Source organism: Acipenser ruthenus, chromosome 56 (assembly GCF_902713425.1).
Source record: "Acipenser ruthenus chromosome 56, fAciRut3.2 maternal haplotype, whole genome shotgun sequence".
In the NCBI taxonomy this organism is placed as follows: Eukaryota; Metazoa; Chordata; class Actinopteri; order Acipenseriformes; family Acipenseridae; genus Acipenser; species Acipenser ruthenus.
Window position 1 is genome coordinate 4,998,077 of NC_081244.1, and position 24,171 is coordinate 5,022,247.

At 40.9% G+C, this 24,171-nt stretch overlaps 1 protein-coding gene across 2 annotated transcripts; it reads right to left on the reverse strand.

Moving 5' to 3' along the window:
- Nucleotides 1-197: 197 nt before the first annotated feature.
- On the reverse strand, nucleotides 198-21,973 carry LOC117404256 (interleukin-17 receptor D-like). 2 transcript variants are annotated; one of them, XM_034007077.3, is made up of 13 exons: nucleotides 21,852-21,973; nucleotides 15,239-15,329; nucleotides 14,292-14,450; nucleotides 11,967-12,076; nucleotides 11,432-11,558; nucleotides 9,007-9,042; nucleotides 8,173-8,217; nucleotides 7,274-7,416; nucleotides 6,022-6,105; nucleotides 4,476-4,536; nucleotides 3,368-3,472; nucleotides 2,562-2,737; nucleotides 198-1,787 (listed from the first exon to the last, which is right to left on the reverse strand). In XM_034007077.3, exons 1-13 carry the CDS (start codon nucleotides 21,951-21,953, stop codon nucleotides 1,290-1,292), a joined length of 1,737 nt encoding a protein of 578 aa, XP_033862968.3. In that variant the 5' UTR covers nucleotides 21,954-21,973; the 3' UTR covers nucleotides 198-1,289. The 2 variants fall into 2 exon arrangements, with proteins under 2 accessions (XP_033862968.3, XP_033862969.3); XM_034007078.3 differs by having other exon boundaries at nucleotides 199-1,787; nucleotides 15,239-15,326; nucleotides 21,852-21,972.
- Nucleotides 21,974-24,171: the final 2,198 nt, after the last annotated feature.

Here is a 24,171-nt window from a genome sequence, read left to right on the forward strand (position 1 = left end):
ACCTTCTCTCCAGGCTTCAAAATGTTTTATAGGCAAAAAAAAGGCCAACGTGGTACTTCCTGTTTCCAAAACCTGTATCAGGGGGATTCTGTTATTTCTTATAGACACTTTGCAACAAAGGATTGTACATTTCAATGTGTCAGTGTTTCGTTAAGTATATGAAAAAACTCCAAAGCGGTGTGTAAGTCAATATTTTTATTTATTTCTTAGCAGACGCCCTTATCCAGGGCGACTTACAATTGTTACAAGATATCACATTATTTTTTTTACATACAATTACCCATTTATACAGTTGTTTTTTTACTGGAGCAATCTAGGTAAAGTACCTTGCTCAAGGGTACAGCAGCAGTGTCACCCCACCTGGGATTGAACCCACGACCCTCCGGTCAAGAGTCCAGAGCCCTAACCACTATTCCACACTGTTAATATGTTAACGTAACACCATTCTGCAGGTTTCACTGGACCTTATGAAGCAAAATCATTCTAAAGGGTGATGCAAAACATTTGGCCAGAACCGTAAACACAGTTTGTGATGTATTAGTATTTTAATGAAGTCAATTAAGTCCAAAACATTAAAAAAAGAGATTACATTTATTAAAATGAGTATTAGCATAAGTTAAATATTATGAGTCATACAACTTGTTACACAGAACTTCATTGGTTTTCTGGTACGGCTTAAATATAACTGACATGCATTTCTGATCTGTACTAAAAGCAATCGAGGAAATTGAGTTTTTAATGTCCAAAAAGTAGATAGGATCTTGGTTTAGCTAGAAAAAGTAGTACTGACTCTGCTGCTGCGTTTAACTTTCTGATCTCTGAGCAGATCACAGTCCAAGAGACAAATAGCGAAAAAGATTGAACACTGTTTAGTGTACTGAGATCTGAGCAGATCTCAATCGAAGAAGAAATAATTCTGTGTTTTGTAAGATGCTTTAACAAATCTTGCCAAAAACTGCACTGAATGCAACCACTTGATCAATGCTTCCTTATAGAGGTAGAACAACTCCTTTTGATATTGAGTAGCTGAAATAAAAGTAATCATCAAACAGGCTGACTAGTCACCACTTTATATTTCTGTACTGAATGTACAGTTTCGTAGCACTTTTCTGTCTGCCCGCTGAATTTAAAAACTGCCCTGAACTTGTATTTGTTAATGTTCTAAAATATAATTTACATGTTGGCGGATTGCAACCACAACTGCACTACCACCCATCTGAAATCACTTCACAGTTACTTCCCAATCGCATGACGTGTGATGAGTCATTTGAGGTTCGCTTTACTATTAACTAGTCGACTAGTTTGTTATTAGGCACTATCCCTACTTCTTTGAGAGCAGAGTACAATGCATACCCTGATCTGACTGAGAAGTAGTCTTCCTGGGTTATATTACTGACTTGCAGTACAGAACCCGGGCTGTAAAGTTCAAGGGAGTGGAGGTGGGAGAAGAGCTTCGGGAAGTCTTCCATCAGCTTATATTTGGAGGCCAGTTCCAGGATCCTTGGAATCTGGTATTCAAAGTCGCTCTCAAAGGTCACGGCAATGAATTTCGAGAGGTCGCCTGTGCTGATGCGTGATTGGCGGATCTTTTCCCCAATCAGTGAAGCCGTAGCGACGATGTGACAGCCCCCCGATTCGAGTTCCGATGGAGCCCTCATGTCCACCATTCTCTTCAGGCTCCTGGAGCAGAGAGTCACGACGAAATCGCTGCGCTCGATTCCATCGCTCAGCCAGGTCATGTGACCGACACGGGTGATGGCAAGCTCCTCCCACAGGTCAAGGATCACCTGGTAAGGAAACGTCAGCAAACTTTAAAAAAAAAGGGTTTTGTGAAAAGCAGACTCTAGTTAATGACAGCTAGAGGCAGTCAAAATTGGCAGATAACTACTGAAAATGTCCAGTTTGTTGCATATTTTCATGTAGATTTGGATCGCCTTTACTGACAGCACAGATTTTGAATTTACAGCCGTGGGTGTGGTGTTGTTTTTCTATTGTATATGTTGCTATGCTTTGTATATTTTCTTTAACTCAATGCAAAGGCAAGCTTGTGGAAAAGTACTGAGAAGGACACATATTCCCTATGCTGGTATGATCTATGGAGGTGTCTTGTACTCTTCTGTACCAAATGTCTGTGTCTTGTAATCTCCTGAAGCAATATGTCCTATTAGCAGGGTGTGTGGGTCAAACGCATGGATTTTGAGTGTGTTTATCTTAGTAAATTAGAAGTGATCAAGAGAAAGACAGTATAGGAGGATACCCGGCTTACCTGGAGTTAAACAGTGAAAGAATTGTTGAAGAATGATGGCGCCCCAGGTTGGACATGAAAAGCTCTTGTGTTAGACCAGAGGAAGAAGAGAAAACTGCATCTCCAAAATGGGTAACTATGCCTGTTTTATTTCGCTTGATGTTCTGTGAGTCTAATAAAATATTCGTATTAAACTGACTAACTGTTGTATTGAGCGAATCTTTCTGGATTAATCCACAAGATAAGACTCACACCAGTGGGATGCATGTCGCTGACATGCTTGTTTAATTAATCAAAAGAAAGTGAAACTAGTTACCTGGCAACCGCAGTGTTCCTGGAGGTAGCAGGCCAGGGCCAAAGCCAGCCGGGTGTGCCCAGGACCCTCACAGTGAGAGCAGCAGAGGAACACCAGGGGAGTGGGGGGATTGAGAACAGGGGAAGGCCCGAGGTCCAGACTGTCACTGTCGACTGAGTACAGCTCTGAAGGCTGACCTGCGAACACAAACACAAAGTTTCATTTTTTTACCCAAGACCAGACCTTGGGTCAATTCCAGTTGTAATTGTGTCATTTATTATTCATTGCAATTACAGTTCTAACTATAATTGAACCACGACACACCTGCGTAATTGTAATTACAGTTCAATTACACAACTTTCCAAGCTTAATCATTCGCAGGTCCATGTTGTGTTTGACAACATTTGTTTGCAATATATAGGAGGATGCTATGTGGTCCAGTGGTTAAAGAAACAGGCTTGTAACTAGAAGGTCCCTGGTTCAAATCCCACCTCAGCCTCTGACTCATTGCGTGACCCTGAGCAAGTCACTTAACCTCCTTGTGCTCCGTCTTTCGGGTGAGACGTAATTGTAAGTGACTCTGCAGCTGATGCATAGTTCACACACCCTAGTCTCTGTAAGTCGCCATGGAAAAGTCATCTGCTAAATAAACAAAATAATAATATATATATAGTATGTTTCTGTATTTATAATTGATTTTACTGCAGCATAATTATAACTATAATTGTATTTTCGAGACTGATCAAACACTTAATTAGTTGTTTTTTTGCGAGTTCATAGCATATTTTTCTATCCCATATTCCAATTTAAAAGATAGCAGATCTTACTTTTTCTCTTTGTGTTGTAGACGACAAGGAAGCAGAAAAAGACTGCAATTCCGGCCAACACCACTAGGGACACCACTATATAGACAACACCATTGAAGTGTTCTTCTGTGAAATAAAAAATAAATACAATGTATGTATGCATTTTATGTACAGCTCTGACCAAAAGTTTTGCATCACCCTATATAACTAACAAATTTAATTTCATGAAGTCAAATGAAACCTGCTGAATAATGTTACGTTAACATATTGAATTTCATACCACTTTTTAGTTTTCCATATAGAGTACTGAAACATTTTTCATTTTGAAATCTAACATGAAACACTGTACTACTATTATGGCTTCCGGTATACTTTTGCGATATCATTTTGTAGTTTCTTTGATTACATGATGTTAAATAAAAGATCAAAATTATGTTCATTCATTTTTTTCTTTTCTTTTAAAAGTCTCAATTCTAAAATTCTAGGTGCTGCAAAACTTTTTGGTCACAGCTGTATTTTATATTAAACTTTAAAATAGTTGTTTAATTGACTCAACTTCAAATTTCATATTTGCGCTCTCCTTTACCAATCATGCTTTTTGTTTTTTAAATACTGAGTTCCATTGGCTTGACATGATAGATCAGCCATTATATTAGTAAGTGCCAGCACCATCTAGTGCACACCTAGTGTATTACCAGCAAAGCAAAAAGGAAATTTGATCTGAAGTAGCTGTTTGATTGCACTGACTCTTACTTCTATAAAGACACTGGCTGATCAGCAATAGAATGCTGTGTGGTCCCGTGGTTAAAGAAAAGGGCCTGCAACCAGGAGGTCCTGGGTTCAAATCCCACACACTGTGTGACCTTGAGGAAGTCGCTTAACCTCCTTGTACTCTGTCTTTCAGATGAGACATTGTTGTCTCTGCAGTTGATGCATATTTCACACACCCTAGTCTACGTAAGTCGTCTTGGATAAAGGTGTCTGCTAAATAAACTAATAATAATAATAATAATAATAATAATAATAATAATAATAATAATAATCTTAGCACTTGAACCCAAGGTCTTTGAGTCATTTCAGCAGCCCCAATGGGGTGCCATTTGAAGTTAAAATTACTTTGTGATCTTACCATTCCCAAGGAGGTAGTAGTTGAGTCTAATTTGTGTTGAATCACGGAGATCTGAGAACAGCTAGAGAATATAAGAGCATAAGAAAAGTTACTAATGAAAGGAGGTTATTTGGCCCATCTGTGCTCGTCCGGTTCCTAATAGCAGACTGATCTCAAAACTTTGTCAAGTCGGGTCTTAAAGGATCCCAGTGATTCAGCCTCAACAACATGACTAGGTAACCCATTCCATCCCCTCACCACTCTTTGTGTGTGAAGAAGTGTCTCCTTCAACAACATGACTAGGTAACCCATTCCATCCCCTCACCACTCTCTGTGTGAAGAAGTGTCTCCTTCAACAACATGACTAGGTAACCCATTCCATCCCCTCACCACTCTCTGTGTGAAGAAGTGTCTCCTTCAACAACATGACTAGGTAACCCATTCCATCCCCTCACCACTCTCTGTGTGAAGAAGTGTCTCCTTCAACAACATGACTAGGTAACCCATTCCATCCCCTCACCACTCTCTGTGTGAAGAAGAGTCTCCTTCAACAACATGACTAGGTAACCCATTCCATCCCCTCACCACTCTGTGTGTGAAGAAGTGTCTCCTTCAACAACATGACTAGGTAACCCATTCCATCCCATCACCACTCTCTGTGTGAAGAAGAGTCTCCTTCAACAACATGACTAGGTAACCCATTCCATCCCCTCACCACTCTCTGTGTGAAGAAGTGTCTCCTTCAACATGACTAGATAACCCATTCCATCCCATCACCACTCTCTGTGTGAAGAAGAGTCTCCTTCAACAACATGACTAGATAACCCATTCCATCCCCTCACCACTCTGTGTGAAGAAGAGTCTCCTTCAACAACATGACTAGGTAACCCATTCCATCCCCTCACCACTCTCTGTGTGAAGAAGTGTTTCTTTTCCTCTGTCCTGAGTCGATCTCTACTTCATTTTCAACAGTGTCCTCTGTATTCCCACTGTGTGTAATGCATTTCTAAATTTAAACCAGGATACCTGGTACTACACTTGGTTAAACCTGGTTGGAAGCCAAGCTTTCAGATGTCATGGTGAAACTGGCCACACCTCATCATCCTGCCATTAACCAATCAGCTGCTTCCATTATTGACTGACATGCTTTCAGCCAGCAACATGACCCAGAAGACACTGCTGAGGTGAAATGGCCCAGAAGGGTAAGTGTAACAGGTATCCTGAGAATACGGCATAGAAACTGAAAACTTTCTTTAACCTAGTATAGCACCAGATACCCTGTATTAAATGGTTTCTGTTCCATGTGTTTCTTTCCAGAGATTGGAGACCTAGCTTTCCTCAACAGGTTTGATTTCTGGATCTACAAGGAAGGCCAAAGCACTTGCTGTATAATAGCGGTAAACAGATTGTGAATCAAGCGAGGAAATAACAGAGTCCCTGTCTGGTATAAAAACCTGGATTCTGTTTGATTTTACTCCCTCTGAAGAGCTCCTCGTCCACACGATGTGACCTGAGGTCATCGCTTAATTGCACATAAAATACATTTTTAAAAAAACTGACAACTTACCAAAATAGTGTAGTTCATTTTGCACGCAAGGTTCTTTAGAGTAACATTTATTAACCTGCTTTTTCCCTCTGCAGTTTCGTGTTTCTGCGGAATGAATAAACAAAGACAAATATTCCATGTCAAATCAAAGAACATTTAAAAACGAGAGGATTTAATTCGGCCCATCAGTGCTCGTCCAGTTCCTAGTAAGTGATTGATCTCAGAACTTTGTCAAGTTGGGTCTTAAAGGATCCCAGTGATTCAGCATCAACAACATGACTAGATAACCCATTCCATCTCCTCACCACTCTCTGTGTGAAGAAGAGTCTCCTTCAACAACATGACTAGGTAACCCATTCCATCCCCTCACCACTCTCTGTGTGAAGAAGTGTCTCCTTCAACAACATGACTAGGTAACCCATTCCATCCTCTCACCACTCTCTGTGTGAAGAAGAGTCTCCTTCAACAACATGACTAGGTAACCCATTCCATCCCCTCACCACTCTCTGTGTGAAGTGTCTCCTTCAACAACATGACTAGGTAACCCATTCCATCCTCTCACCACTCTCCTTGTGAAGAAGAGTCTCCTTCAGCAACATGACTAGGTAACCCATTCCATCCCCTCCCCACTCTCTGTGTGAAGAAGTGTCTCCTTCCCTCTGTCCTAAGTCTATCTCCACTTAATTTCCAACTGTGTCCTCTGCTTTCTGTGCTGTACTTCAAATATTATTTAGGGTTAACTTTTACGACTTTAAAGACTTCAAATCAAGTTCAAGTTCATCTTCATTGCTCATTCCTTCAAGCAGAATTAAACACGGTATTCTCAGTGTAGTCTCTCCCGTGCTTTACACAACCTCTTCGTAACCTCCTTGGATTTATACTCTACACTTTTGGCCGTACGCCCAAGCATTGTGTTTGCCTTTCTGATTGCTTCCCTGCACAATGTGGCTGCTGACAGCGATGAGTCTATTATAACACCAATGTCTTCCTCTTGGTGGGTCTGTTCTGTGCTAATTGGTTCGGATTAACTATGTCAACTCCTTTTAAGAGTATAAAAACATGAATCAAGTCCTGCCCCCCCCCCCCCCCCCTTCCCCCCCCTCCCCCCAATCCTTCTTTGTTCTAGTTAAATACAATGCTGGTCCCTGCACCACAAAAAGGACCATGGGAAGAGTCCAGTGAAGATCAACCACACCAATACCAAGGCTTAAAGGAATACGCAATGCACGGATATTGATCATGTTTTATTGCTTTCATATTAATAATTACCTACCACAGCTGTATTCTGCCAGTCTTGCAGATGTACTTGGTAGTAAATATAGTAGGAACCGATGCCATAGCTGTCTGGAGCCAGCTCAAAGGTGATTATAATACTAGTGCCAATCTCGGATACTGTTACATTCCCAGGTACCCAGCCTGCCAAGGTAACAGAACATGATATAAACCAGCAGTTCTCAAACTGGGGGGGGGGCAGAGTGCATATCTTCACTTATATATATATAAACTTAAATCTTACTGCTGAAGTTTCTAGATGGCGCTGTGCATCTGACTGGTGCATTCTATTTAAGCTTGCATATTATTGAACGAGGTTCGCTGCCATCTGGTGATGTACGTTGTTTATCAATGTGCAGTTTGGAAAAATAAAATGTGAAAACACACGTGTATTTTCATTTTAAACGTGATATCTGGTACTACTTTAGATTTACGGAAGTTCTCAGTTTATATCCCTTATTTTCGGGTTATCTGTTTGCACTTGCACTTCTTGGGTCATCTCAGTGTCTTCTGGGTCAAAAAAAGCATTCAATAGGTGAGCAAGGAAGTGCAACACTAACTGAAATCATGGCTTGCAAACAGAGATTTATTTAACCAAGTGTAGTACCAGATTTCAATTTAAAATAAAAAAAGATATGTAGTTCTTTGCATTGTTTTTTAAAGTTGTATTCAATGTACTATGCCCTGTATCTCACTGTATTTAATGTATTATGCGTTGTTCCTCTCTATCTTATAAGGCGCTTTGTGATGGTGGTCCACTATGAAAGGGGCTATATAAAATAAATATTGATTGATTGATTGATTGATTGATTTTGTTAGCTATGATCACTTAGTTAATAGACGATTACAAAAAGAAAATCAGCTGTGTACATTTAAAAAACACATTTGCTTGAAACTTACTTTTGAGACATTTAACTTTAGCAATGCCATAAAAATTCTGGCAATCTGAAACACAAACCACAAAAAATACAATCTTACAAACATTCACAAGTTCAGAGCTGCAAACTAATGGGAATGAATAATTGACAGACCAGGGCTGGAAACAAGACTCCTATTGCACAGCAGTTTCACCCATTCCAGGTTTAACTACGAGCTTGATTAGCCATAGTACATAGGCAACAAGCTCATGTGTGTCTTATTAAACTCATTGTAAAACCAGGAATGGATCAAACTAGTGATAAAGCTTTTGTTTTAAATTATTGAAAAGTCCTATAGTCTAATGTTCTGATACAGAACAGAAAGGTAGTCAACGACTCTGAAACAGAGATAGACTTGTGTCGTTTCTATCCAATGCATGCATTTTTAAATGGTCAGGAAAAAAGCCTACAGTTCTAAAAACTGTAGCAGTTATGTGTTTGCATGCTTTTCAATTTGCTATAATTAAGAGAATATCAAATAAGAACATAAGAAAGGTTTGGGAACGAGAAAAGGCCATTTGGCCCATCAAGACTCTTCCCTTGTTAGCACACCATTCTCCCCTATTTAACATAGTTCTGTTCATAACATTACACCGAAATCATTTCTTGTCAAATTTTATGAAACGTACTGAGACCCTTCTTTATCTCAAGCTGTTGAATATATCATAATTTGGGCATATACAGAGGGGCTCTGTTTGTCGGATGCCACAATAAGATTTTACATATTTCTATGGAAGTGTTTATTCAATTAGTCTGGATTGACTGTAGCACAATCTGATACAAAATACGCTCTGCTTTGTTTAAATAGACAACTTACCTTGACAGTAAGCTTTACCATACAGGAGTTCACAATCTAGAAACAAAAGAACATGAAAGTAAAACAGTGCTAACACACTGCAGCCCAGCGCTAACCACTGAGCTATTCAACCCCACTGCCTTCCACACTGCAGCCCAGCGCTTTCTTTATCTAACCACTGAGCTCATCAAACCCACTGCCTTCGACACTGCAGCCCAGCGCTTTCTTTATCTAACCACTGAGCTCCTCAAACCCACTGCCTTCCACACTGCAGCCCAGCGCTTTCTTTATCTAACCACTGAGCTCCTCAAACCCACTGCCTTCCACACTGCAGCCCAGCGCTTTCTTTATCTAACCACTGAGCTCCTCAAATCCACTGCCTTCCACACTGCAGCCCAGCGCTTTCTTTATCTAACCACTGAGCTCCTCAAACCCACTGCCTTCCACACTGCAGCCCAGCGCTTTCTTTAACTAACCACTGAGCTATTCAACCCCACTGCCTTCCACACTGCAGCCCAGCGCTTTCTTTATCTAACCACTGAGCTCATCAAACCCACTGCCTTCCACACTGCAGCCCAGCGCTTTCTTTATCTAACCACTGAGCTCCTCAAACCCACTGCCTTCCACACTGCAGCCCAGCGCTTTCTTTATCTAACCACTGAGCTCCTCAAACCCACTGCCTTCCACACTGCAGCCAAGCGCTTTCTTTATCTAACCACTGAGCTCATTAAACCCACTGCCTTCCACACTGCAGCCCAGCGCTTTCTTTATCTAACCACTGAGCTCATTAAACCCACTGCCTTCCACACTGCAGCAGAGCGCTTTCTTTATCTAACCACTGAGCTCATTAAACCCACTGCCTTCCACACTGCAGCCCAGCGCTTTCTTTATCTAACCACTGAGCCCCCTCAACCCCGCTGCCTTCCACACTGCAGCCCAGCGCTTTCTTTATCTAACCACTGAGCTCCTCAAACCCGCTGCCTTCCACACTGCAGCCCAGCACTTTCTTTATCTAACCACTGAGCTCCTCAAACCCGCTGCCTTCCACACTGCAGCCCAGCGCTTTCTTTATCTAACCACTGAGCTCCTCAAACCCACTGCCTTCCACACTGCAGCCCAGCGCTTTCTTTATCTAACCACTGAGCTCCTCAAACCCGCCTCCTTCCACACTGCAGCCCAGCGCTTTCTTTAACCATTGAGCTCCTCAAACCCACTGCCTTCCACACTGCAGCCCAGCACTTTCTTTATCTAACCACTGAGCTCCTCAAACCCACTGCCTTCCACACTGCAGCCAAGCGCTTTCTTTATCTAACCACTGAGCTCCTCAAACCCGCTGCCTTCCACACTGCAGCCCAGTGCTTTCTTTAACCACTGAGCTCCTCAAATCCACTGCCTTCCACACTGCAGCCCAGCGCTTTCTTTATCTAACCACTGAGCTCCTCAAACCCACTGCCTTCCACACTGCAGCCCAGCGCTTTCTTTATCTAACCACTGAGCTCCTCAAACCCGCCTCCTTCCACACTGCAGCCCAGCGCTTTCTTTAACCATTGAGCTCCTCAAACCCACTGCCTTCCACACTGCAGCCCAGCACTTTCTTTATCTAACCACTGAGCTCCTCAAACCCACTGCCTTCCACACTGCAGCCAAGCGCTTTCTTTATCTAACCACTGAGCTCCTCAAACCCGCTGCCTTCCACACTGCAGCCCAGCGCTTTCTTTAACCACTGAGCTCCTCAAATCCACTGCCTTCCACACTGCAGCCCAGCGCTTTCTTTATCTAACCACTGAGCTCCTCAAACCCACTGCCTTCCACACTGCAGCCCAGCGCTTTCTTTATCTAACCATTGAGCTCCTCAAACCCACTGCCTTCCACACTGCAGCCCAGCGCTTTCTTTATCTAACCACTGAGCTCATCAAACCCACTGCCTTCCACACTGCAGCCCAGCACTTTCTTTATCTAACCACTGAGCTCCTCAAACCCGCCTCCTTCCACACTGCAGCCCAGCGCTTTCTTTATCTAACCACTGAGCTCCTCAAACCCGCTGCCTTCCACACCGCAGCCCAGCGCTTTCTTTATCTAACCACTGAGCTCCTCAAACCCGCTGCCTTCCACACTGCAGCCCAGCGCTTTCTTTATCTAACCACTGAGCTCCTCAAACCTGCCTCCTTCCACACTGCAGCCCAGCGCTTTCTTTAACCATTGAGCTCCTCAAACCCGCTGCCTTCCACACTGCAGCCCAGCGCTTTCTTTATCTAACCACTGAGCTCCTCAAACCCACTGCCTTCCACACTGCAGCCCAGCGCTTTCTTTAACCACTGAGCTCCTCAAACCCACTGCCTTCCACACTGCAGCCCAGCGCTTTCTTTAACCACTGAGCTCCTCAAACCCACTGCCTTCCACACTGCAGCCTACCAATGAGCTAAGAAGCCATTCTTAATACACTTACCTCTGGGCCTGAATTTAGTGGTGGCAAATACGTTGTCATCTTTTTCTCTTCCAATTGGTATGGGGTACGCATGGACTAAGACAGAGTAATTTGTATTTAAAGGAACACAAAATGCGACTTCAAATACCTGAAAACATAAATGAATAAATCAATTCATAAAAAATAAATAATAAGATGATACAAACAATAAGATTAGACCTTGACTGAGAGCTACCTTATTTTTAGGAGTTCCATCACATGAAAATCTTTTTGCACAATATAACTCTAACCCTTTTCTGATACAATTGCGTACTTACATATGTCATGCAAAAAGATTTGCACATTAAGTACACTGTAACTGTGCATAATTACATTGTAATGATGTGTAAGTACACATGTATTTACTAACTGCTATGTAAATACACAGTAATCTGAGAAAATTGAAAGTGTCACTGATAAATCTGTTCAGAATTTAAAAAGGCTGTATGTTCAACACCATGAAGGTAAGGCTATGACACCATCTAGTCCAGTTTAAATGCTGTAAAATAAACTCTACCTTGTAATCTGTGATGTCGATTGTCTTGTGAAGTCTCAGTCTCTTACAATCTGATACAGACTCCTTATCTGCAATGACCTGGGTAAAAAAACCCTGAAGGTACAAAATCCCTGCAAAAAACAACACAAAAACACAATTAGCCAACAGCAGCTGTGTCAGCTAGGGTAACCAGAGTAAATTCAGATTTGGGCCAATAACGCAGGGAAAGTGTCGCTACCGGAGTGAAAGCCATTGTCGCGGTGAAAAAAATCTCTTTGTCTCTCGACAAATCGCGTTGCGTCCGGTGTGAATAGGCCTTAAGGTCTGAGAGGAGACCTGTGGGGAACCTTAAAGAAAGGTATTGCGACACCTCAGATATAACCCTAATCATGCACAGAGATTTGCACATTAAGTACATTGTCACTATGCAGAATAACATTGTAATGATGTGTAAGCGCACATATATTTACTAAGTAACTACTATGTAATTACACAGTCAATGGCGACAAAGTGTAGCAATGCTTGCGCATTAAAAGAGGGCTGTGCATTATTATTTATTTCTTAGCAGATGCCCTTATCCAGGGCGACTTACAATTGTTACAAGATATCACATTATTTTTACATACACATTTATACAGTTGGGTTTTTACTGGAGCAATCTAGGTAAAGTACCTTGCTCAAGGGTACAGCAGCAGTGTCCCCCACCTGGGATTGAACCCACGACCCTCCGGTCAAGAGTCCACAGCCCTAACCACTACTCCACACTGCTGTCCACATGAAAACAGCAAACAAAGTTCTTCCTGATCTTTATTTTTCAACTTGTACTGCAAGGAATCCAAATGACACGTGATTCTTTTCTAAACAAAATAAAACATTCCAGGAAGTAGTTGAGGCATTCTCTCAGTTTTCTATCCCAGCACCTCAGATAACACTTTGCACTGTGATCAAAGAATAAGGTCATATAGTAATGGCAAAGACTTCACAATTTAAACTGATTGTAGCTCGCGAGACAGGATCCACGTGCCTTTCTTCTTGTGCATGTGTCAAATAGCCAGCTATAAACGGAAACGTTATTTGTATATCTGGTACTGCGAGCACGGTCTCAGTGGGTAAATCTCCTGGTTAAATAAAAAAAATAAAAAACTACACTAGGTTAAATAAATCTCAAGCTGCTTCCCCTATTGGCTGACATGCAACGTTACCCAGCAGACACTGCTGAGATGAAATGACCTAGGAAAGTATCACAGTGTTATTACGCATAGCTACAATGTGCTTAACGTGTAAATCTCTTTAGATGATAGATGGAAGTACACAATCAGAAAAAATCAGGTTAGCATTCATACACTCTTACTCGTGCAACAGAGGATTGTGAGAAGTGTTCAATCATGCAGGAGTGGATGGCTTATACATGTGATCATTTCTTACAAAGGAACATGGAATGAATCCGGGTAATTAAACACACAGGAATTAACTTCAGAACTCAGAGGAAGTGCAGAAGATATTCTGATATTCAACCGGAATTCATTATGAATTTGTGGCCATTATTTTCTTTCAAAACTGTACATTTGAGGCCTGTGTATCTAATGGTAGTGCAAAAGATTTGTTGCTAAGAATCTGCTTTAGCTGAAGTTACTGTGTGTCACAATCTGGGTGTGTATATGTCTATATCTTTCTCATTTATCTGGAGAATACTTTGTCAGATTTTGACAAAACCTGCTAAACTGCATTCTGCAGCTCAAGCTATTGAGCATAACAAAAACGTTATGTGGAGGCTGCCTGTCTGTTTCCTAGTACCTTAGACACATTGAACTTAGTAAACAAAAGCCTGTGATAAATGATCAGACGTATTTAAAGAGAGTCTAATTGTGGGGTGGTAAAACTGGCAGGAGTATTCACTCTTATTAGGACTGAAGTCATTGTATTTTGTATCTAGTAAATACATGTGCATTTACACATCATTATAATTATTACACATAGTTACTTAATGTGTAAATCTTTTTGCATGATATAACCCTAACCCTAACTCTAAACCTAACCCTAACCCTTTTCTGATATTTTGCATAATATTGTGCAAAAAGATTCCCACTTTAACTACATTGTAACTATGCATAATAATTCTGGTTTCTGTTTGTCCTACCCTCTGTCCTGTCTCCACTACATTTTTTACAGTGGCTTTTAAACCCTTTGTTAGCCCTCCGTAAAAGGAGGACAAGAGGTAATGTTGCTCGTGCTAAAGTGAGGGTAGTCTTTTTTAAAGGAGATCAGTGATAATATTGCGGGTTCTGACAGAGTCAAGAAAATGGAATGTTAGTCTTTGATTGACATATCAAAGGAATTAGAGCTTACCAAACTCACTGGGGTTCCATCGTACCAGCAGCTCCTCCTCTTGTGGACAATGGCTGTGGTTGCCGGGGGATGCCACCAGATTCTGCGGGGGACCAATCCCGTGACTGCATGCCTCGTCAGTCCCGCCCTCCGCGAAACACGGTGCGATGTGGGTGCATTCTGGGAAATAAGAATGGGCGGCCGCGAGCTAAATCTTTCTCAGCTGTTCCAATGACCTCTTTCAGGTCAGTAGTCCATCTTAATCCATTGTGTTCATTTGAGGACGGGTTACTGAATCTTTTAGAGAGTTTTTAACTGGCATCGTCTACCTGTTATGATAACTTATTCTAATTTTGTTCTAAAAGTTAAGTCTAAATGTAACTGTTTATTCTGCAAATACATCCCTTCAGACGCTTCAAAATAAAATAAGAAACTGGAGCCTAAAAATGATACATGTCTTGGTGTTTTCTTACCCACAGCGATGATAATGCTCCATTTTCTATGTGTTGAGCTTCACAGCCAGTGTAAAATTTCCCTGGAAGCAAACTGAGAACTTCCTTTAACCTAGTTTAGTACCAGATGTCTGTTTTAAAATCAATATACATGCTTGCTATAACATGTGTTTCTTTCAAAACTGCACACTGTGAGTCTGATGGAATTGCAAAATGGATCATGGAATTATATTGCAACCTATAATTACTGTAAGTGGCTAACACCAAAATAGTTTTCCTCTCAATGCAACGCTGGTTCAATAATAAGCAATTACTAATACCAAAAATATAACAAGCCCTCTCATATTGAAACATATCCGAAACAGATGCTGTTCGCGATATTTTCACAGCTGAAAGTAATATGAATGTGGTTTGGCTTTCATTCTTATTTTATAGCTGACGAAAAACAGCCCGAAAGAAGTGGGGTGGAAAAGAGGAAATATCACAGCTGGAAAAATAGGTTTGCTCAAGACTTACTCTCAACAGAATACAGCGTGTTGTTGAATTTTCTTCTAATTGCGATGTGGTCGCCCATCTTACAAGCTCTGCACAGTGAAGCAGTCTCCTGCTGGTTACAAATGAATTCCCGTTAGTCTGTGTTTATTAATAGAGTTTTGCAAGAGCAGTTCAGTCAGGAAACTCATGCGAAAGGGTATTTATGAAAGCTTAGACGAGACATCACTACTGCATTATACATATTTTTACACTACTTTCTTTTGCCAAGCCTTTTGAGGTAGACCTGCCCATAAATTCGCTCGCAGATAAGTGGAGAAGGTGGCTGTAGGGAAGCCATGGGCAGAGCATAGCTGCCCTCCCTGTTAGACGAAGTCAAACAGCAGGTGGAGGTTGGGGAGGAGGAGGCAAACTATCTCGCACAGCAGCGACGTAATAGATTGAGGTAAGAAAATAAGTCTATTCCTTGCCGATCACTGGACATACTGTTCATCAAAAGACAAATAAAACACCTAAAAAATGCTTGATGTTGATGTTATTTGATCCAAGGTTAAAAGTGAGTTCCCTGCCTCAACCCCTGTTTTGCTTAATTTACAATAAATAGGATAATCTTTTTGCATGCTATATTATTATTATTAAATTCTTAGTAGAAGCCCTTATCCAGGGTGACTTACAATTGTTACAAGATATCACATTATTTTTACATACAATTACCCATTTATACAGTTGGGTTTTTACTGGAGCAATCTAGGTAAAGTACCTTGCTCAAGGGTACAGCAGCAGTGTCCCCCACCTGGGATTGAACCCACGACCCTCCGGTCAAGAGTCCAGAGCCCCAACCACTACTCCCCTAACCCTAGCCCAAATCCTAACTCTAACCCTAACCCTTTTCTGATAGTGTACTTACATATATTGTGCAAAAAGATGTACACATTAAGTACATTATAACTATGTATAATAACACTGTAATTATGTGTATTTACTAAGTAACGACTAGGTAAATACACAGTAATTACAGACACTTCATGGAAAGTGGTACCAGTAATTTCTTGGAAGTCTCTGTTCACATTGTGCCTGGATGTGATGTTTATTTCAATTCTGTTAGTTGGAAAACAAGGCAGATGTGTGACTGCTGAAAGCAAGTTGAATCTTGCTTGCTTTTGTCAGCACAGCTGTACTGACATGTTTATTGTGCTTCCAAAGATGCAGGTTTTTGAATCTCCTCCATGTGAAACAACACAGTAGCAACCCTCTGTGAAATGGAAATGTGCTGCGGTTCCCATATATCATTACTATTTTGTTTTCTTCTCAACTTTAGATTCACTTTGTATATCATTTTCAGTCACCAGTTAAAAAGCACCCCTATGACCGCTCAGAATCATATCTAATCTCCAAATACATCTGGATCCTTAGGTGAATAACACATACAACAAATACCTCAGATCACATTACCAGAGATATCATTTCACCTGACCGAAGGACTGCAAGATTGCTGCTTTAATGATTCATGGTTGAACCGAAACACTTAAAAAGGGCACGACATTTAAACAATAGTTATGTAGTCGGCCATATTAATGCTACGTTAACATATTGAATTACACACCGCTTTGTAGTTTTCCCATATAGTTCACAAAAAACTTGAAAACGTCACATTTCGGAATCTAACATGAAATACTACTGTACTACTATTATGGCTTCCAGTAGACTTTTATGATAATAATAATATCTTTATATAGCACCTTTCATAGTGAACCACCATCACAAAGTGCTTTACAGAGGCTGTGAACTGTGCATTATATGCAGAGTCACTTACAATAGGACATTGATTTAACATCTCATCTGCAGGACGGAGCACAAGGAGGTGAAGAGACTTGCTGAGGGTCACACAGTGGCAGAGATGGGATTTGAACCAGTGACCTTCTAGTTACAAGGCGTGGAGTTCAACCACTGGACCACACAGCCTCCTACTGATGTCATTTCGTAGTTTCTTTGATTACATGATGTTAAATAATTATATGTGTGTGTGTTTTTTAAATGACGTCAACCCTACAATTCTAGGAGATGCAAAACCTTTGACCAGAGCTGTAGTTCTTTCCACAGAAGATTGCTAGAGTCACATTCTACCCCCTGCTGTGTCTCAAGATGTTGAGTTTGCATACAACATGCGTTTACACCAGCTTTTTCTTTGGTACTGTAAGTATTGTATTAATTTTATGTTTTTCTACCAACATTATTACACAAGGCAATTCAACACATTTTTTTTCTGCTATTGGACTAAAACTCAATACTCTAGCCAAGTACAACATGTGACGTACACAATGCCAACAATCATTGCCTTTTCCTGGAATTATAAACTAGTTCTCTGTACCTTCATGAGTGCAATGAAGTCTTTTTTTGGTCACATTTTACATTAAGTAAAGTCTCCAATTACCATACCTGTCAACACTGAGTTTTCAAAATGGAGCTTTTGTAAACAGAAATCTCACACCTGTCAACTTTTGAAAATACAATCTGTGCAATCTGTCATACCTTTTTTACAGTTTTTTTTTTACTGTTTCTCCTGGGTCCTAAACCCTGCTCTGTACAGACGGGGGCTGCAGTAACCACACACCAGCCTCGAATTTTGTAGACATTAAAGGTTTAACAGTAGAATACGGGAGACTCCCTGTGAATGCGGGAGAGTTGACAGGTCTGAATTACTCTGTATTTACATAGTAGTTACTTAATAAATACATGTGCACTAACACACAATTACCGTGCATAGTTACAATGTACTTAATGTGTAACTCATTTTCCATGATATAACCCTAACCTTTTTTGTGTACTTACATATATTGTGCAAAAAGACATACACATTAACTACGTTTTCTCCATTCAATCCACATTCACACATGGAAATGTAAGTATTTTAAATCAAAGCCCAAACGTAACCCTTTGCTGATCCAGGTAATGAATTTGTCTCATTTCTACAAGTATTTCCACTGTCTTGTCAGAATGCTTCGCTATATTTCCGTGTCTGAGTGTGTCAGGGGATTCGTTTGTGTTTATGTCCACTGTCGTCGCCGATGCGCTGTCTGTTGAACATAAGAACATAAGAAAGTTCACAAACGAGAGGAGGCCATTCGGCCCATCTTGCTTGTTTGGTTGTTAGTAGCTTATTGATGCCAGAATCTCATCAAGCAGCTTCTTGAAGGATCCCAGGGGGTCAGCTTCAACAACATTACTGGGGAGTTGGTTCCAGATCCTCACAATTCTCTGTGTAAAAAAGTGCCTCCTATTTTCTGTTCTGAATGCCCCTTTATCTAATCTCCATTTGTGACTGCTGGTCCTTGTTTCTTTTTTCAGGTCAAAAAAGTCCCCTGGGTCGACATTGTCAATACCTTTTAGGATTTTGAATGTTTGAATCAGATCGCCGCGTAGTCTTCTTTCTTCAAGACTGAACAGATTCAATTCTTTTAGCCTGTCTGCATACGACATGCCTTTTAAACCCGGGATAATTCTGGTTGCTCTTCTTTGCACTCTTTCTAGAGCAGCAATATCCTTTTTGTAACGAGGTGTGGACGTTCCTAATGCTCTTTTCATTGCATCAGGACTAGTGATTGAATCAGACAGGCGTGCGGGAGATGGGAGTCATGTGACTTAGCTTGCCTATTTGAGTTGCGGTTGAACAACACCCCTGTTATTAAATGTATAGCAGACATAATAAAATAAACAAATAAGAAAATAGACTAAACAACTTCTGTTAAGAAAGCAGGAACGCGCCCGTTCAAATCTGGTACGTTGTGCTGTTTTAGATCTTTTTTCATCTTTTTAAATGTAATTTATCCTATTTTCCAGTCTTTTACATTGTTTTTAATGTAATTGATCATATTTTTCCAGCATTAAGAGAATAGTATGCAAATATTTATCAGATGCAATGCATTGGGTCTTGTACATTTTTTTTTAACTTGTGCAGCTTTTTACTTGTTCGTTGTGAATTGTTTTTTTTTCTTTTTAGAGAAACTGATTGTCTGTTTCCAGTTTAAGTTTGCAAAAAAAGAATGTATAATTAATAGTAAATGTACCTCTGTTTGACAATAGGAAAACACCCATCACATCGCAATTGATTGCACCTGTACCAAAAACTGACAGCGTACCACTTTCCGACATTACACAGGTCGCATTCTGCCAATGTACCACTTTCTAATACTACAGCGGTACAAAATAAGTAGGGCTTGAAGTTTTTTTTTTTTTTGGGGGGGGGGGGGGGGGGTAAACTGACGTCCCTTTAAACTAATTTTTAGCCGATTCTGTTTCTTAACAAAATTCATAAAAAACTGTTAGTTGCAAAACAATGTCATTTGTTTTACCTTCATATCTTAACTGAGCCTGATTCTGTTTCACCTTATTTTTTATTTCAAATAGAGGTGAAAAATGACGTTAATTCCTCATCGCTGATCCTACAGAGTTGATAGAAAATCCAGCATTTACATTTCCTTGATTTGTAGCAAAGAAGAGAACAAATCTTAAACCCAATTTGTAATGAATACTTTTCTCTTTGTTAGGATACAGAGACAGCTTAAAACTACTACCACTTAACATTTAGGGGAGGTAGAGATTAGGAAAATAAAAACCGAAAAGTTAAAGTCCTAAGTTATTAACACAAACATGAATCACAAACATTAACACTATTAACAAGAGAGGGCTTTTCATCCCATCACAGGGATTTATATGCAAACCTTCATCAAGACAGAATCTCTTATAATTTGTTTATGCAGCTCAACATTATTTCTCTTTATGCTCTTTTTTTAAATACTTCTCAAATGGACAAGGTTCCAAGTAGCTGATTGATCTCAGAACTTTGTCAAGCCGGGTCTTAAAGGATCCCAGCGATTCAGGCTCAACAACATGACTAGGTAACCCATTCCATCCCCTCACCACTCTCTGTGTGAAGAAGAGTCTCCTTCAACAACATGACTAGGTAACCCATTCCATCCCCTCACCACTCTCTGTGTGAAGAAGAGTCTCCTTCAACAACATGACTAGGTAACCCATTCCATCCCTTCACCACTCTCTGTGTGAAGAAGTGTCTCCTTCAACAACTTGACTAGGTAACCCATTCCATCCCTTCACCACTCTCTGTGTGAAGAACATAAGAACATAAGAAAGTTTACAAACGAGATGAGGCCATTCAGCCCATCTTGCTCGTTTGGTTGTTTGTAGCTTATTGATCCCAGAATCTCATCAAGCAACTTCTTGAGAATAAGTGTCTCCTTCAGCAACATGACTAGGTAACCCATTCCATCCCCTCACCACTCTCTGTGTGAAGAAGAGTCTCCTTCAACAACATGACTAGGTAACCCATTCCATCCCCTCACCACTCTCTGTGTGAAGAAGAGTCTCCTTCAACAACATGACTAGGTAACCCATTCCATCCCTTCACCACTCTCTGTGTGAAGAAGTGTCTCCTTCAACAACATGACTAGGTAACCCATTCCATCCCTTCACCACTCTCTGTGTGAAGAACATAAGAACATAAGAAAGTTTACAAACGAGATGAGGCCATTCAGCCCATCTTGCTCGTTTGGTTGTTTGTAGCTTATTGATCCCAGAATCTCATCAAGCAACTTCTTGAGAATAAGTGTCTCCTTCAGCAACATGACTAGGTAACCCATTCCATCCCCTCACCACTCTCTGTGTAAAGAAGTGTCTCCTTCAGCAACATGACTAGGTAACCCATTCCATCCCCTCACCACTCTCTGTGTGAAGAAGTGTCTCCTTCAACAACATGACTAGATAACCCATTCCATCCCCTCCCCACTCTCTGTGTGAAGAAGTGTCTCAATCAGCAACATGACTAGGTAACCCATTCCATCCCCTCACCACTCTCTGTGTGAAGAAGAGTCTCCTTCAACAACATGACTAGGTAACCCATTCCATCCCCTCCCCACTCTCTGTGTGAAGAAGTGTCTCCTTCCTTCTGTTCTGTCTATCTCCATATTCCAACTGTGTCGTCAATATCTGTGCTGTGCTTAAAGTACTACTAGAGTTAATTTTCCCAACTTCTTGTAAGATTTGAAAGACTTCAATAACCCCCCCCCCCCCCCAATTCTTCTTTGTTCCAGCCTGAATAAATTCTGTTCCTTCACTCTTCAGTCTTCAAAGTGAAGTCGCTGAAAAAGGCTTTGCAGTCAAACCGTTTATCATGGAATTTAAGTTTCTGTCCGTATTTCTAAATTCACTGCTAATGAATAAATATTTATGAAGGGTTTTAGTAGAGACTTGTATTGGATTTAAATAAGAAGGAAAAGAGACAGTACAGTATAGACACACAGACAGACAGACAGACACACAGACAGACAGACATACAGACACACAGACAGACACACAGACAGACAGACACTGACACAGAGACAGACAGACACAGACACACAGACAAACGTACAGACACACAGACAGACAGACGTACAGACAGACACACACACAGACAGACAGACGTACAGACAGACAGACAGACAGACGTACAGACACACAGGCACACAGACAGACATACAGACAGACAGACGTACAGATACACAAACAGACAGACACACAGACAGACAGACGTACAGACACACAGACAGACAGACGTACAGACACGCAGACAGACAGACAGTACCTCTTTCAGACAGGCATCCATGCAGTTCGCTTCCAAACTATGAATCCCCAAAGCTGCTCCCCACGCCAAACTTAACAAGATCCACACAGATGTTGGCATCATTGTAATACTCTCTGGCTGTGCTGGGAAGAAAAATGTGAAACTTGATCGTACCCAGGCTTTCAATATAAAGCAATTTCACTAAGCCAACCCTCTTACAATGCAGTTTGTGGCTCACGCCCATTCACTACTACTTGTCAAACAAAAGGGCAAGAGAAAGAGGGTGGGGGCCAAAAACAGCGTCAAGAGGACCAAAGGTGCTCAGAGAGTTGCATGGAAGCAAAAGTGAAATATCCAAGTTTAACCATTATAAAAGTTTCCCAAGTGTAATAAAAGCAATAGGCAAGCATTGTAAAGCCCCGAGAATGGTAAAGCATATTATTATTTATTTTTTCGCAAGATGCCCTTATCCAGGACGGCTTCCAGTTGTTACAAGATATCACATTATTTTTACATACAATTACCCATTTATACAGTTGGGTTTTTACTGGAGCAATCTAGGTAACGTATCTTGCTCAAGGGTACAGCAGCAGTGTCCCCCACCTGGGATTGAACCCACAACCCTCTGGTCAAGAGTCCAGAGCCCTAACCACTACTCCACACTGCTGCCCAAAATTGTGGCTAGCATGGCTGCAAGAGGAGCAGCAGTGTGGAGTAGTGGTTAGGGCTCTGGACTCTGGACCGGAGGGTTGTGGGTTCAATCCCCAGTGGGGGACACTGCTGTTGTACCCTTGAGCAAGGTACTTTACCTAGATTGCTGTATATATGGGTAATTGTATGTAAAATAATGTATAACGTGATATCTTGTAACAATTGTAAGTCGCCCTGGATAAGGGCGTCTGCTAAGAAATTAATAATAATAAAGAGGAGACCTCAGTGACTTTGAAAGAAGGGTGATTGTTGGGGTGCGTTTGGCAAGGGCTTCAGTGACCAAGACAGCTCAACTTGCTGATGTTTCACGAGCAACGGTGTCTAAGGTGATGTCGGCATGGAACTCCGAGGGAAAGACATCATCAGCAAAGGGCAACAGTGGGCGGAAGCACATACTCCAGGATCGTGATATCCGTGCATTAATTTGAAGTGCAAGGCAAAACAGGTGAGCAACTGCAGATCAATTGACTGAAAATTTCAACCTGGGGCGTGAGCGGCCAGTTTCATCAAAAACGGTCCGCTGAGAACTCCACAGAGCGGGATACCATAGTGGCCCAACACCCTATTAAGTGACTTTACATTGGGGTTTCCATTTTTCTGTCCACTACCTGTAGTTATCCATTATAAATATGTTCAATCATGAAACTTGTTTTGATGTCTTTTACAGTAAAATCATTTTGACTTTTTACCCAACTCACTAAATTACGCTTATAGAATTAAATAGCTTGCTGCTGGCCATTTACAAGATTGTGCCTCTAGTCAGGTGTGTCAGTGCTCCTGATCTGGAGCCGCACAAACCTGTGCGTGATGATTATCATAGTATCATGCAGTTGAAGTTTGTGCTTGTTTTAAATAGTTCAGTTAGGTTGGACATGCTCTTCGTTACTGCAATATCCAAGTGACATATTTTGTACTATAGTTTCCTGTTCTACTTGGTTGGTTTTCTTTGCATACACAAAGTATATTATTTCAAGCATGTTGATAAACCCCACTTTATGACTGCTTTTTGCAACTTTTATTCCTGTGTGGTTAAAATAATTCTATAGATGTGGAAACAGTAGCTAACTTGTATTCTTAAATTCCCCTTGTGTGCAGCGCAGTCTGTGCTCTTGAATTAAATAAACATAGACAAGTGGGAACGCAGCACGAAAATGATAAGGATCTCTGCTGTCATCTGGACCTATGCCGGCTTAAGTCTGAGTTATAAATGAAGCTTAGCAGTGTTATTATACGATACAAAACAACGTTAAGTTGTTTTAAACATCGTGCCCCCCCTAGAATTAATTCTGTGGACACCCATGTAAGTACGATGAATGGATGAGAACGATTTCAAATTACAAAAAAAAAACGTGACTACGGACACCTATAAGAGTAAAATCAAGTACAAGAAGTAGTTATAATTGAGAGCAGTAGTAGAATATGTTTATTTATTATTATTATTTGTTTATTTATTTAGCAGACGACTTTATCCAAAGCGACTTACAGAGACGAGGGTGTGTGAACTATGCATCAGCTGCAGAGTCACTTACAACTACGTCTCACCCCAAAGACGGAGCACAAGAAGGTTAAGTGACTTGCTCAGGGTCACACAATGAGTCAGTGACTGAGCCGGGATTTGAACTGGGGACCT

Coding starts and splice junctions, on each gene's coding strand:
- LOC117404256 (XM_034007077.3), bottom strand. CDS start 21,953: ATGATGCCAACATCTGTGTGGATCTTGTTAAGTTTGGCGTGGGGAGCA. Junction 9,043..11,431: donor CACTAAATTCAGGCCCAGAG/GTAAGTGTATTA, acceptor TTTTGTTTCTAG/ATTGTGAACTCCTGTATGGT. Junction 3,473..4,475: donor CTACTACCTCCTTGGGAATG/GTAAGATCACAA, acceptor TTTATTTCACAG/AAGAACACTTCAATGGTGTT.